Source organism: Haliotis asinina, chromosome 4 (genome assembly GCF_037392515.1).
Source record: "Haliotis asinina isolate JCU_RB_2024 chromosome 4, JCU_Hal_asi_v2, whole genome shotgun sequence".
NCBI lineage: Eukaryota > Metazoa > Mollusca > Gastropoda > Lepetellida > Haliotidae > Haliotis > Haliotis asinina.
Window position 1 is genome coordinate 18,213,550 of NC_090283.1, and position 16,652 is coordinate 18,230,201.

General features: G+C 40.0%; 1 protein-coding gene across 1 annotated transcript; it reads left to right on the forward strand.

Annotated features, from left to right (window-relative positions):
* Positions 1-3,490: 3,490 nt before the first annotated feature.
* Positions 3,491-15,818, forward strand: LOC137282309 (serine/threonine-protein phosphatase 6 regulatory ankyrin repeat subunit A-like). Its single transcript, XM_067814050.1, has 4 exons — positions 3,491-3,552; positions 6,425-7,274; positions 9,105-9,182; positions 10,919-15,818. The coding sequence occupies exons 2-4, from the start codon at positions 6,461-6,463 to the stop codon at positions 11,530-11,532; spliced, it is 1,506 nt and encodes a 501-aa protein (XP_067670151.1). The 5' UTR covers positions 3,491-3,552; positions 6,425-6,460; the 3' UTR covers positions 11,533-15,818.
* The last annotated feature ends 834 nt before the right edge of the window (positions 15,819-16,652 follow it).

The window sequence follows — 16,652 nt, forward strand, 5'->3', positions numbered from 1 at the left end:
TGACATTGTTGCTATAAAATTAGTCTCTTTTACATTGATTATTTGCGTTTTGTTTTAATTTATTTGTTGTAGCATTCAGCAGAATCTGTATTACAGAAAACATGCACTAGCTCTCGAATGGTGTGTGTGTGAAATATGATTCACGTTGGCAATCTATACAGTGTTCAGATATTAAAGTCGTGTTAGAAATTCACTGTAAGTATAAGCAGACCATGTGGGGTTCTTATTACCTTTCAAAATGCATACAAATGTGACAAGGAACTAATTAGGTTTATAAGACAAAATATAAAGGCCTACACTGACTTCGTTATTTTTCAGTCCTAACGTGTGCTTTTTTATATCACTGACAGATGAGCAAACATCAAGGTGTTTGTTTTGTTTTCATAATAACAAAGTAAAATGACTTCATCTTTGTTGATCTGACTACACATAAACTAATAATTGCACATATGGGAGACGCAGCAAAGATCACGAACCAGTCACGAATTCCGGGATATCTTCCGGGTACTCCCAGGAGAAAAACAATAACGAAAGAAACCACCAATCCACGGAAATCAGCGCGGAACAGACTAAATGCAACCTCTTGTTGCAAGCTGTTTCAAATCATTCGTCGCAATCGACCGTTTCCGTGACTTTCAGCTTTTCTCGGAATAACACGACTGGTATACAATATTAGTATGAAATCCGAAACAGGCGATCCCACGACATCACGTGTTCCCTGAGATAAGGTGACACGAGTGTAGGAAGGTAGTTGTGATTGCCTAGAACTTGTGAATTGTGGGTAACATGAGATACAGAACGACACGACAGCAAGGTAAGGTACTATCTCACACAGGTGAATGTAAACTAAATCAGGGTTCTTGCAACTGAAGTGTTTTCGCGTTTTGCAGCACTTTAATTTGTCAATTCGCCATCAGGGCCTGCTGGGGCCCGCAGGCGTTAAAATCTACAGGCCCTGAACGAAATCTTCAGGCCCATTTTGTTAAAGTCAAACAAATCAAAACAAGATAGACTTCACTGTACTCAGTTTCACACTTAACGAATCTAATGGCGAAGAGAGACGTGTTGATTTGTTAAAGACTGGTGTTGACATTGCTATGGGAAAAGCGCTGAAATACCAAGAAGTGAAACTGTAAGTTATCGTACCATGAATGATAATGGATGATCCCCGAACATTACTGAAGAAGAAAAAAATAAGGAAAAGGTTCCACTTGAAAAAGAAGACAGATAATTTACTAAGGCTTCAAGTGCCTGCAGGTATCTGAAACTACCAGCCCGACAGAATAACAATCGGCGCTGAGCCTCCGGGCCTGCGGTTATTTCGAACGCTGGGTGTCACGTGTTCATGGCAAGCATACTTTGTCAACTTTGCAGCTTAATAAAAGCGACAAAACATTTTCCATGATAATCATGCTGTGGTGTGGCACAGTGGAAAGCGTCCGATCATCACACAGAAGACCCGGGTTTGATTCCAAATTTAAAATATGTATGTTTTAAGAATTCTTTGACATTCATTCAGTAGCTGATGTGAGTGAATGAGTTTTGTTTCACACCGCAGTCAGCAATATTCCAGCTATAAGGTGGTGGTTTGTAAATAATTGGGCCTGGACCAGACAATCGAGTGATCAGTACATAAACATCCATGACATATGTGAACCAAATCAGCAAGCTGTCCATCTGATCCTCTTCGTCACGTTTGGATTACTGAAGATCGATTCAAACGTTGATCTTCATGGAGTTTTCAGTACAGGGATAGGGATAAGTGGGTATGGATAATCCACTTCCTTATCACAATACAAACGACTTACAGGTGTTAGGCTGGTTGAAATCGTTACGTCAAACACATCCCCATTCGGTAATTTCGGCCTAAGGCCCATAATACACACACACTGCAGCTGAGTAAAGTTAAAATTACTTCAGTAATGATTTAGCTGACGTATGTCATCGTTTCCAATTTGAGTTGATCAATTCTCATGCTTTTGATCACTAGATTGACTCGAATATTTACACATTAACAGACCGCCGCCCGAAATGTACTGTGTGCGGCGTAAAACTAAACTCACTCACTCACTCACCACCACTGCTGGCTATTAAGGGCGTCAGAATCTGCACCTACACTAACCTGTGAAGTTGTTCATCCTTCAGACGTTATCAATCCTTAAATCATCAAATAAGGATGACAGCAGGTGCTCAGCAAAGGTGAGTCCAACACCTGAAGCACTCGTCACAGACACGTGTACAAAAACATTACATTATTCGTATATTGTTCCCATAGATGTCGGCATAGCGGGGAGCTAAATTCCTTCCAATACAATACCGATATTGATAAGATTTCGGCGAGCATGAACCTCCGTCTTTAGTATCTAGTTGGCCACCTGACGCTTGGTTTCACTCGAGTAGGTCTGACATTGAAGAGGGAGTCCCGCTTTGGTCCCTGCAGCTATTTTGACCTGGGATTCGGGCTGATGGTTACTTTAAATATTTTGGCTAAACTGTGCTTCAGGAAATGGTGGGTGTGTATGGGTATGTAATACATGTGTAGTAGTAGTGATAGCACTGGTAGTAGCCGTAGTAGTTTTAGTAGTGGTAATAGTAGTCATGGTAGTGGTAATAGTAGCAGTCGTCGTTGTAGTAGTAGTAGTAGTAGTAGTAGTAGTAGTAGTAGTAGTAGTAGTAGTAGTAGTAGTAGTAGTAGTAACAGTAGTGGCGACGTCAGCAGAAACCACACTTCCATTCATGATGCCTATCAGCAATGGTAGGTTAGGCGATGACAACACAAGAGTAATATATATCTAGACACCGTGTCTATTTCATCATCCATCAATTTGAAAATATCAGACCTCAGAGCAACACAATGTCTTCACTAAACTCAGAAATAGATTCCATTTGAGGAAATGGATTCAATTTGAGACAAATATAGCTGTGGAAATCAAGTCTTTGAAGGGCATTTAGACGTGGAAATCATACGAAGTGACCACCAGGGTGACACCAGGTGTTCGCAAACACTGTAAGACACCCTATTTGTCGAGACACGTAAATACGTCCACCCTGACCCCACACAGGTATACCTCTGACACACCACTGTGACCCATAAACAAACACGACAATAGAGCAATCGGTGACCCAGAAAATACAGAAATTTAGTGATCCCGCTGGAAAAGCTGAAAAAATAATTTAGAGTGAAACCTGCTTTACAACATTTCCTATGCATGTATTAGATCAATCGTTTTCTTTCCCAGATATGCCTGCAAACCAATTGCGTCGTTTCACGGAAAACAATATAGATGCGATCAAGATCCATTTACATCCTCAACTATATTTATCTACTTATTCAACTAGATTTGTTTACTACCTCAACTACGCACTTGACATGGACAATGGAACTATCGGATGTGAAACAGGAAAACCCCGCGTACCTAAATATAGAGTGATACGCGTTACGACCTATTTAAGGTTATTTGTATTGTACTAACAACTCAACAGTATTTCACCACTCTTCCAGGACAGTAGAACAACATCGCGCTCTCATTTCGGATGCAACGCTTTCAAAAGGTAGGATCATTCTACATTATCGACATAGTCTTGTCAAAAAGGGCAATATATTTTATGGACTCCTTTATTCTATTTTTCAACATCAACGTTCTGTTTTCATAATACTCATGTGGACTCGATTATTTTCACTATTTTGTTTTGTTTGTTTGTTGTTAAGATTGTACTAATAATAACACTCCATACATACATACATACATACATACATACATACATACATACATACATACATACATACATACATACATACATACATACATACATACATACATACATACATATGACGGCGTCCGTGGATATCTGAGTGTAGACCAGTAGTGAATGAGTGAGTTTAGTTTTACGCCGCACTCAGCAATATTCCACCTATATGTCGGCAGTCTGTAAATAATCCAGTCTAGACCAGTCATGGAGCCCCGACCACCCGATCCCGTTGTCGCCTGTTGTGAAAAACATCACAACCTTTGTAGTGCCATAGTACACGATTTGGATTTTTTTAAAAATTATATTTCATTGTTTTTGGTGTTGTTTTTAAATTCATTAATGTAATGTGTACATAGGTAAATGTACAAATGTACGATGGTATTGTTTCAATCACGTCTTTGATGTACTTTAGTTGGTATAATCTGGATCTTGACAGAAACATTCCTGTATTTATTTATTTCTAGTATCATTTTAAATAAGATTCTATGTTACATTTTACGTGTAATCAAGATTCTATGATTCGATGTGCCAACATATCTACCAGTTTCAATAGAAAGCTCATTTTTGTTGCAACGAAATCGCAAGAATACATTTCGAATTTTTCACCCTCCACTTCATTTAAAATTTTGCCCAACAAAATACCCCTTAACTCTTACTTATGTCCAAAATTCTAATCAAACAGTTCTTTATCTTGTCAAATTGTTCTTACGGGTACATAGTTGTGTCACCTCCAGTCGTGACAGTGTACAAGATAGAGTTAACGGTTAGGTAAGATATTCTGATTGCCTGACAAAAGCCCCACGGAAACAAAAACACAAACAAAAGCCCCAAACATCTCAGACAAAAGCTCCAGAAAATATATATGAAAACAATTCAAGTATAACAAGATTTATTTATAATGAAAAATCAACATTTGAACACATATTTTCTGAGCAGCACTACTAAATAAGTCAGATCAAACCCGATACAGCTACTTGACACATCATATATTCTTGATAAAGTCTTTGTTGCATCTTACCCTAATCTTACAGTGTGATTGACATGGTTGTTTTCCTTGTACAACGTGACAAGTCCCACTTCTTGTATTTTCCCACAGGCAGATGGCAGATACATTGGGTCATCAAATGATTCCCAAAGACAGACTTAACTGCGCTCAAAATGGCCATCTCAAAAGTCACCGATTACAATAGAGTTTATAGTCTTGACACTGCCCAATGAGCAGATCCGTTCAAAACAGAACACTTAATTCAATGAAACAATGAGTTAACGCCAGCTATATTAATTAATCCCTCCCCTAAAGACCATCATTGAAAACAAAACAACACTTAAGTGTCTTAATTAATTCCCAATTTCTCAAGACCATCCTAATCCTAAAGCCCCACTTCCTGTTCAAACCACGTTGAGAAAACATAAAACATAATGTGGGCTTCTGTCTTTTTTTTTTTTTTTTGCTATGGGGCTTTTGTCCAAAATGGGTTTTAGTCCGAGTGTTGTTTGTTTGTGGGCTTATCTGTCCTGTGAAGCTTATGTCCGTCACCGATATTCAGGGGTCTTCCCACTTGTTCGTCACCTTGTTTAAAGGTTCTAGATCAGTGAATGGCGATAATCCCCGAGAACAAAAGATGAATTGTTTTATTTTGCTCCCCTGTCGGTCTATGATGTTAGTCACCATTGGGGGCCTCTTCTATTGCCTGCCATCAAACATCGCACAGCTATTCAGCCACAACTCTTAATGCCATCAGCCTGCCGGACAAGTGGGAAAAACCCGGTATTCATAGGGTCGGATGTATGAAAATTGAGCACATACTCACGTATTATTATCCTGAATTCATCTGTGTGTATTATTTTAAGGCGAAAAATACCGTTATTTCATGGTTGACACAACATTCTCATAAATTGCCTAATGTATGTCTGACTGAAACCGGACGGTGGTAATAAAAACACAAAGGCTACCGTTTCATTTGGCCACAAGCATTTCAGACTGACCGTCGGCTTATTTGTGGGATTATAATTAAGTGGTCAGTTTGTCAATCAGGAAGTGACATGGAGCCGGTAACTCCAGTGCAAACAGTCATCTATCGTTTACAGTAAGTCTATGTCTGGCGGCATGTATTTTACAACCTGAGTGGGTTACTTCGTTTGTAAGAGCGAAACATTGCAATATAGGTATATTTGTGAATTCTTATACATTTTGAATATTATACTCGTATGCGTGAAATATTTGCACTATAACAGTATCATACATTTCTCTTTATCGGTGTGATGCAATTGATGTCTATCAGTATCATATTAGTGATGTTTATTGAAAACATAGAGTTGCTGTTTATCTGTGCCATAAATCTGCTGTTTATTTAGATCATACATTTGCTTCCTATCGGCATCGTACAGTTTGCTGTTATTGAAAACATAAAATAGCTGTTTATCGTATCCATATCGTTGTTGCCTTAAGATATTGTGTATTAACACCATACAATCCCTGTCAAAGATTGGACTGAAAATATACCTCCTGCACTCGTCGGTGATATTAACCACTTTTAAGACCAGGACTTATACTAAAACAAATTCTACGATATTTTTGAAAGGAACTACAGGACATAATTATGCAAAGTTTTCGAAAGGAAACGTAATTGAAACTTAAGACAATAAACGTATTCCATCTTGAATGTTCTTTCAGGGCGTGAGTACCTGAAGAGAAAACACCGTGACAGTCATGGCGAGAACTGACGACTTCCAGGGAAGCATTGCCATCCACATACATAGCGAAGCCACAAATATCAACGCCGCAGGAATTGTCTACGGGGGCGTTGGCCACTGGAAAGAAAGTGGGCTAATAATTAGAAAAGAAGTTGCTCCCAGAGTTGGGAGTTTGCAAGACACTAGATATACAACTACGGACGGACCAGGCAGTTTACAAGGTACTACAAATGAAACGAGATCTCAAGTAATCAGTGCACAAGGTAATGAAAGTGAAACGAGTTCTCAAGTAAGGAGTGAAGGTGCTGAAGGTGACACGGGGTCTCAAGTAAGGAGCGCACTAAGTATTGAAAATGAAACGAGTTCTCACGAAAAGAGTGCACAAGGTATTGATAGTGAGACGAGTTCTCAAGAAAGGAGTACGCAAGGTATAACAAAAGAGACTTCTTCTGAAACAGGATGTGCACATGATGCTATGCAAACGTCTTGGGCTGAAAGTGGACAAAGTATTGAAACAGAAACTGCTAAATTAGGAAGTGCAGATCTAGAAGGTGGCGGACTGGAACCTCCTGCTGGAGAAGAGACTTTACTCCCCACGAGGACAAAAGCTGATCCTGGCGAAGAGACTGGACACACCTCGAGGAGTAAAGCTGCTCCTTGCGAAGAGACTGGACTCTCCTCGAGGACGATACATGCTAGGCACGAAGAAACTGGACTCCACTTGAGAATAAACGCTCCTGCTGGAGAAGAGACCGGACACTTCTTGAGGACTAAAGCTGCTCATGGCGGTTGCAGGGAGGAAGCTAAACGCACAGTAGGATACCAGCAAGGTAATTATCGCTATTTTCTGCTGCATAAATAGGAAATAGTGACAATGTTTCTTGCGCACAATTTCACAAATGTGAGGAGGTTGGTTACTATATTACAGATTTTTGTTTTCAACATATTCTTGAAAAATAATAGTAAAAACACAAGCGAGCACACACTGAACGTAACTCTTTAACGCAATGCCAGTCGTAAAGAATCCATCTCATACTGCTTATAAGTAAACATTTGCTGGATAAACCTTTTACATAAAGTCACATCTTGAGAGCACCTGTCATTGCTGACCTCTCAAACCATAACGTTTGATCGAACTCCAGTATGAGACAATGCCATGGTTAGCTACCTTGGGGTCGTGAGGTAGCCTGATGGTTAATGCTGAATGTCCGGGTTTCATTCTCCACGTGTAAGCATTTCTGGTATCACGGGATTTTGCAGGAATAATACCCATCTCACCGTTAACGACCACGGGACGCATTTTCCTTGATCTTTGGCCATTTCGATAGATATACTCTTGAAAACAAATAAGGGAACACATGGGAGTACAAGTGTGCCTTTATTCTTTTGTATATTTCTTCACACAAGTGTACTGCACTGTGGGTGAAAATCTGGAATTGATTAAGGAACATATGTACCTACATGTGTTCCCCTATTTGTTTCCATTAGTATATTTAACAGGATCAGTAGGTATCTTAATCACCAAGAATATTCACAATAATTGCAGTGACATATAGAATCTCCTCCTCGCAACTTTTCATATAACACGCGTAAACGCGACTCCGTGAGAGAGTTCTACCAGTCTATTTGAAATCAAGAGATACAAGGATTTATCTTACCTTCATGTAAATTACTTTCATTTCATTTGTCGGTGGAGCTTTAAAACGTTTCCGGGTCACCCCATTAAGGAGGGTGACACCTGGAAAAAAATTTACACGCTGCCATAGTAAGAGCCAAACTCTATGCCGAGAAGCTACATTACAAGCAATCACATGACGTCATAATATGGCGCATGCAACGCACAGAGTTCGAAAACCGTCCGATTAGCAGTATTTGAGACCCCTGTGTACACACTTATTTCACCAACTTTCACTTCTTTGTTTAAACAATTTCGTGTACTGCACGATTTGTACACTCATCGTAAATATAATTAACCATTTTTATAGCAGTCGTTTGCTTGTCAGAATATGTTTCACTGATATTAACATTCCAGTCTAGCGGCAGACACCATTTTGTTTACATGTCATACTGTCAGTAGCAAGCATATCGATCTTCAAACTAAAATAACAAGACATTGTATAAATTTGAAATGGCGGTAAGATAAATACGTTGTAAACCTCTTCCTTGGTAATCCGGTATACCCTTTACTGTAGCAGTGTCGTCCCTCCCCTACCGGCTGGTGTGAACTGCAACAAAGAGGCGTACATCAGTCTGTATTACCCTCAAGAGAAGCATACGACTTATACAGATTGTCTTCCAGAATAGTTCTTCAAATGTTTTACAAATTCCTAGACAGTGATAACCAGTGTCTCAAGAATACAAATTATACAACATTAAACAGCAGATTATTGATGTCATTTGACTGTGAAACCATATTACGACGTTATGAGGTCTGCAAAAGAGTCTTGTGAAATTGAACTGAAAGATGGAAGCAAGTATTTGATGATAAGTAAAAATGTACTTATTTGTGCTTCGCACTGATCACCTCGAGCTTCATTTAAGGTGATAAATCTGACACCAAATCAGTATTATACTTGATTAAACACGGACGAGTTCCCGCAAGCCTAAATATATGTGAAAATGTCGATTGTGCTATACGGGTCTGTAACCATTGGTTCCAGCCGTGAAGAGTACAGTTCCTGCAGAGGAAGAATCAGAAAGTTGCCGAACCACAAGGAAACCAAGGCAGCTCAGTAGAGGTAAGAATGGACGAATGAATGAATGAATGAATGTCATTTCCTCCACATTTCAATCCGAATATCATTTACATTATACATATACATTCAAAACATCATATTCACAAGAGCAAAGACAGAGCAAAGACAAGGAAGGATGTTCAATACACACTTGAGAGAGGATACCAAGGAATACAGGTATTTTCAAAATAGAACAATCATACATCTATGAAATTTCATCCATGATATCAGTGCAGGTATTTCACCTGAAGAAACGTTGAGACAGCATTACACCTTCTGGCAGTCTTTTCTTTTTACAGACATGAACAAATTCTAATAATCTTGGAAAGAACTGATTCCTGTTGTACTTACAGTATGGTTCACAATGTAGAATTATGTGACAGTCATAGTCATTACAGTGTATTTCACAGTGTTCACAATATTTTGACAATTCACAGAATAGTAAGATTCTCACATTGTGGATAGACATACATGAAACAACATAGTCGATGTACACTAAAGGTACAGAGGTTTAGCCGGCAGCTGGACACAGCTCACACAGACGTGATTAGTCCACCGTTCATCCTCCATTATTCAGTTTCAGTTTCATTAACACAGTAAATAACTATTTTACACCATGAGGATGTACGTGGAAAGTCAATAAAGTCAATAAAGTCTCTCACATGTTTAAAAAGAATGATTTGAAGAAGCCTGTCACTTATACTGTGACGTTGTTGTTCTGTTTTGAACTGTGGCTAACTGGGAACGGCATAAATCCTGAAGGGAGGAGCTGAATTGGGTGTTGCATAGTTTACCAAGAAATAAGTCAGACTCTACATTTATCTATGTAGCCACATATTAAGATTTCCTAACATCTAGGTAGTGAGTGAGTGAGTTTAGTTAGCGTAACCGCACTCAGCAATATTCTAAGCTATATGGCGGCGGTCTGTAAATAATCGAGTCTGGACCAGACAATCCAGTGATTTGCAGATTTTCTGTCCCAGAATTACAACAGGAAGTAACGTATTTTGCAACTTCACCCTGCAAACAGAGCAAATTATAAGGCCTTTCAAGGCGACGAAAAATATTATGTTATGTTATTTTTACCTTTTATCCAGATTAAGTTTGACATGTTTTGGTTGAAAAACATGACGATATTACCAGTCTAAATGAATATAATTTTTAATATTAAAACTATTTTTATTCGTTTCTTGTATTAAGTAAAGGCTGATAATGTCATTTGCTTGTACTGCGTGCCACAGTAAGAAAATATTTCTCTCAGTGGAGTTCTGTCCTTTGGCAAACACTAGCCGTCTTCGCCTCGTGGCTCTCTCTAAAGAAGTTGAAATATTTTATTTTCCTAAATCTGTTGATTTAATGTCATATTAATCAGATTTCATCATAAAATGGGTCTTGAAAGTTCACAATGCTATTTACGATCATGGGCATATCAAGTACCGTGATACAACGAGTTTGGACAAGACAATCCAGTGATTTATGTCATGAGTTTCCACCCTATGCAACTTAAGGGCGTCATTCATGTCTACCAGGCTTACTATCTGATCCCGTTAGTCGCCTTATTACGAGGGTTAGTGAGTGAGTTTAGTTTTACGCCGCACTCAGCAATATTCTAGCTATATGGCCGAGGTCTGCAAATAATCGAGAAGCATGGGTTTCTGGTGACTAATATTCACCCTGATCTTTACGAGTTGGCGCTCAAAAATAATACTATTGATCGCATTGTTTTGTTCCCGTTTTAGCGATGAAGAACTCCGACAAACGTCAAAAAGACAATGATTTCCACAGAGCATGCAAACTGGGAGATTTGGACCAGGTTCGAAATTTGTCCGAAGACAACCTCAACAGGAAGGACAGCGACGGAAGAACAGGGCTAATGGTTGCTGCGTACCAAGGACATAGGGATGTTGTGGAGCTTCTCGTGACCGAAGGTGCAGATTTGACTTTAGTAGACAAAAGTGGCGACACAGTTCTCCATGCGGCTTGTCGCTCGGGCGATATAAGTATCGTCAAATGTATTCTCTCGCGGGATGACTTGGACGTCAACAGTTCCGACAAGTCAGGAATGACACCAGCGATGTCCGCAGCGTATTGGGGGTATGTGGATATCGTGAAGCTCCTCCTCCGTCGGGGGGCAAAGATGCAGTTGGTTGATGATGAGGGCGACACTATTCTGCATTACGCCTGTCGTGGAGGTCACGAGGACGTCGTTGAATGCATCATCACAGCAGACACTGCTCTTGTCAACGTCAAGAACAGGAAGGGGAAGACAGCTGTAAAAGTTTCTAAAGAAGAAGGTCATCATGTCGTACATGCACGCCTCAAGTCTGTCGACTCTGGGTGTTACGTTATGTGAGTGTTTGTGCAGCCGTGTTGTTGATGTTTAATCGCCACAATATCCCTGCTATAAGACGGTGGTCTGTAAATAACTGAGTCTGAACCAGACAATCCAGTGATCAACAGCACGAACGGGGATACGGTGTGTCAACCAAGTCTTCGAGTCTGACAAGCCGATCCCGTTAGACGCCTCTTACGACAAGCACGCATTGTTGAGACACAATCTAACTGATCTTCACGGGTTTGCGCGGCTGTGAAACGACTTCTGCTGACATATGATGCCATTTTCAAGTGTACAGGGCGGATGTGCGTCCATTCATCATCATCCGTGAGATTCGACATGCAGTGTTATGTCCCCTTGGCTCGCCAGGTTCCTGTGACTGTGGGTTCTAGTGACGGTTTCTCACCACCCTAACAGAACAGGTGAAAGTTCTTCCCAACACATTGGTACGACTAGTAGTCTCTGAAAGCGGTGTAAAACAAAATTTACCCTTTCATCATCTAAAATGGAGACAAAAACAGGCCATTTTATTCATTTTGACTCACTAGAACGATAACAGAATATCAGTCTGCCTTGCTGAAATCTGAACATTGTTTAACGGGATCAGGTGATCGGGCCAAGCGAAACCATTTATTACAGAACATGTAACATACGTTACATACGTTATGTTTGGGATTACACTTTCTTATCAAAGTACAAATTCTAGTACTTTTTGAGTTTAGTCCCATTAGTTCTGGATTCGAACCCACATGATAATTACAGAACAGTCTCGTTTCCAGTTGATTGGGTTCCGTCCTATTGCACAAAGTAGTACAATACCAGTCCAGAACTTTTAACCTATTTCATTTAACTGGATACATAAATATTAATCAGCATGATTTGCTACATCTAAGCACTTGTATATTGAAACACTAGGCTCCTTTTAACCCTTACAAACACGTCGTACAGCGTGTTCTGTTGTACAGCGTGCTCTGTTGTACAGCATGTTCTGTTGTACAGCGTGCTCTGTTGTACAGCGTGCTCTGTTGTACAGCGTGCTCTGTTGTACAGCGTGTTCTGTCGTACAGCGTGCTCTGTTGTACAGCGTGCTCTGTTGTACAGCGTGCTCTGCTGTACAGCGTGCTCTGTTGTACAGCGTGCTCTGTTGTGCAGGGAGTTCCGTTGTACAGCGTGCTCTGTTGTACAGCGTGCTCTGTCGTACAGCGTGTTCTGTCGTACAGCGTGTTCTGTTGTACAGCGTGCTCTGTTGTACAGCGTGCTCTGTTGTACAGCGTGCTCTGCTGTACATCGTGCTCTGTTGTACAGCGTGCTCTGTTGTGCAGGGAGTTCCGTTGTACAGCGTGCTCTGTTGTACAGGGAGTTCTGATTATCCATACTTCAAAAAATCGCTGTCCTTTGAAAAATATCTTTTACTTCCAAAATCTATCCACATCCCTATTGTGAAATTTAGAACCTTAAATCTAAACCTTCCGATCGGAACTGGCAGATGGCAGAACATACAGAGAGAAGAAAGAATATGTAGATTATGCAACTGCAACTTAGTTGGGGACGAATTCCAAATCTTTTTAAATGTATGTCACTTGATTTTTACAGAAAATCATTCATCCCCCCAAAAATATCACAGTTGGGCCAGTTTATCATCTCTTAGCAAGGTTATGTTGCCTGCCAACTTTAAACTGACCAAAGGTTTATCACTTTTTATTTCTCACTTGTATGAATTGTTACGTAAATGACTCACCATCATGACGCATGTTTATATTTATATTGTTAATATTGTACATTCTTTGGTCTTGTACCACCAATGGTGTTTTTTATGAGAATAAAAAAAGTTGAAGTTGATAAACGGAAACCTGGAAATCGTGGAAACCTCTGCCGCTAGAAATGTTTGGCGGTACAGAATTGATATTATATCAAGCTCATTGTGCTTTGCAGAACTGAATAAGCGCAAAAACCACCCTGAACAGGTGCAAGCAGTGTGAATCACCAAATAAAAATCTGCCACTGGTCCAGACTCGACTGAAACAAACATACAAACAAACAAGACCTTGAAGCCGCACAGGCCATATTACCTGTAACTATACATTTTATCTAACCTTCACGTAAAATACTTCAATTTCATTGGTCAAATGACGCTCCGACGCCCGATTGCCTACTAGCATTACATTACTGTCAAAGGCTCATTTACATATCACGTGATCGAACTTTTAGAATATTCCTATGTGAAGCTAGATGCTGGCCTAACGCGCAAGTTTTTCGGCAGTGTTTCACGTTGTTACATAGATATTCCTCTTCAACTGCGACAGTAGTGTTTAATGACACTACATAGTTATGTATCAAACGGGCTTCATTGTTGCCAGTTCGTGGAGCCGTACAAATTATGTAAGGAGAAACTCCTCGCAAACTGGTTAAATATATAGGATAATTTCTCAGTGAAACTAAACCATACCATCGAAAATGTTTATTTAAATATCTGACCCGTGAAGGAATATTGATGAGTGCGGCGTAAAACTAATCTCAGTCACTATTTAAATATCTGAATATCTGGACTAGTCAAAATAGAAAATATACATTATATTGAATGGACTGTGTAAGATACTCTCAGGAAGGCGACAAGGATTGATCTTGTCTTCATGCAAAATACTTTCATTTCATTGGCAGTCTAAGTAAACTTAGTCTCAGTGTATTTCGTTACACTCCACCACTGAGTCTAACAAAACCTAGTAGAAGGTCGCGTCAGGTAACCTTTGAGCGACCAACGCGAGACGGTTAAATAGATTTAACCAATCTGACAACGGCTTCTATTTAGGGATCGGAGTGACTTTCTAAATGTTCAGGTTACTGACACAGTTCTATCCACAAACAAAAATCAGCATATAACACAGTTATTTGACCTGCAGTATGTACGCTTTGGGGTTTCCGTTGACATGGTTACCATTAGCTAATATTTCCGCAAGATGACATCCTTGAATATTGCCCAAAACACCATTTTCAGAGACTATTTACTCACTGTTGTCATGGTTGTTCGTACGCCGTGTGCATCACCCGGAAGCGAGCTTACGCTATATAGCATTCGGAATCGTTCGGATACGAACCTTTTCGAGATAAAGAGTTCCGAAGGTATGTGCGAATGTGCACTTTCGCGATTTGGTAAGCTGAGTTCTGATTGGTCAATCTGAAAGGGTACCTGACGCGACCTCCCATAAGGTTTTGTTAGATTCAGTAGTGGAGTGTAACGAAAAGTACTGAGGATAAGTTTACTAAGGCTGATTCCATTGGTCATTGCTATTGGCGCTTGAACAAGTTTCCGGGTCACCCTTCCCAAGAGGGGGGGGGGGGGGGCTTTCCCAGGAGAGAGAAAAACTTTGCCCGCTGCCACGGTAATCGCCAAACTCTCCGCCGAGAAGCTGCATCGTTGACAATTGTTTGAGGTCAAAATATAACGCATGCAGTGCACGGAGTTAGAAAACCTTTTTGTCAGCTGTTTTTCAGATAACTTTGTACAGTTTAATTGTACCAACTTTCACTGCGTTACAACCTTATTCATATTTGGGATTTCACTTTCTGCGTGATTGAAACTATTATATACTTTGCACACTCAACTTAAACATAATTAACCATTTATACAGCAGTTGTAAGATTGTCAGAATAAGTTTCAGTGATTTTATGAAAATCCAGTCGAGAGGCAGACACCATTTTGTTTAAATGTTATATAGTTGACAGCGAGCTTAGAGATCTTTGAAATAATAAAAAGAAGATATGTTGTACAGTTAACCCAGTCGTAGGATAAGTATACTGTAAACTGTCAGCTGATCGGGTGTGGGCTAGCCTAGTGGCTAAAGCTTTCGTTTGTCAGGCCGAAGACCTGGGTTACATTTCCCATTTCTGGTTTCCCCAAAGCGGCATAAACCAACACTCACTCACTGTAACTTTTTGAAGAACCCGACCTGTCCTTGTCACATGCCCCGACATACCATACTTCGAAATGACTTGAAACCTGTCTAAACCGGCACACCATGGGATGGACAATTTGGTTTAGACAGGGTGCCAGATTAGACAGTGACGATCATTTTGCAACATGGCAAAATGCTCAATGACAGTACACATTATGACAAAGTCCTTCATCAGTAGCTTTGGTTGTTTGACGCTAGTTGAGCATTTGATGCACTGCTCAGTCACTACCTCCTTATTATGTCGTGTGTGAAGAAGATTAATAACTGTATTGGATTATGGGTCCTTGATTGGACCACTCATACCTGTGTCAGTTTAGACAGAGTTAATTACAATTAAAATTGCTTGTTTGGACCAGACAGTCCATTTTCTGCAACATACTATTGCAAGAGCGAGAGTGTATTTCAACATACTATTGTGAGAGGGATAGTGTATTTCAACATACTATTGCAAGAGCGAGAGTGTATTTCGACATACTATTGCGACAGCGATAGTGTATTTCAACATACTATTGCAACAGCGATAGTGTATTTCAACATACTACTGCGATAGCGAGAGTGTATTTCAACATACTATTGTAACAGCGATAGTGTATTTCAACGTACTATTGCGAGAGTGATAGTGTATTTCAACATACTATTGCAACAGCGATAGTGTATTTCAACATACCATTGCGATAGCGAGAGTGTATTTCAACCTACTATTGCAACAGCGAGAGTGTATTTCGACATACTATTGCGAGAGTGATAGTGTATTTCAACGTACTATTGCGACAGCGATATTGTATTTCAACATACTATTGCAACAGCGATAGTGTATTTCAACATACCATTGCGATAGCGAGAGTGTATTTCAACCTACTATTGCAACAGCGAGAGTGTATTTCGACATACTATTGCGAGAGTGATAGTGTATTTCAACGTACTATTGCAACAGAGATAGTGTATTTCAACACACTGTTGCAACAGCGGTAGTGTATTTCAACATAATATTACGACAGCGATAGTGTATTTCGACATACTATTGCGACGACTACCCTGAAGGTCCCAGGGTAGAATAGGTCTTCAGTAACCCATGCTTGCCATAAAAGGCCGCTACGCTTGTCGTAAGAGGCGACTAACGGGATCGGGTGGTCAGGCTCGCTGACTTGGTTGACACAGGTCATCGGTTCTCAGTTGCGCAGATCAATG

What these genes read in the sequence shown, in the direction of transcription:
- LOC137282309 (XM_067814050.1), top strand. Translation starts at nt 6,461, where the DNA reads ATGGCGAGAACTGACGACTTCCAGGGAAGCATTGCCATCCACATACAT. An exon ending in CACAGTAGGATACCAGCAAG is followed by an intron (nt 7,275 to 9,104) that starts GTAATTATCGCT and finishes CATTGGTTCCAG; the next exon opens with CCGTGAAGAGTACAGTTCCT. An exon ending in ACCAAGGCAGCTCAGTAGAG is followed by an intron (nt 9,183 to 10,918) that starts GTAAGAATGGAC and finishes TTCCCGTTTTAG; the next exon opens with CGATGAAGAACTCCGACAAA.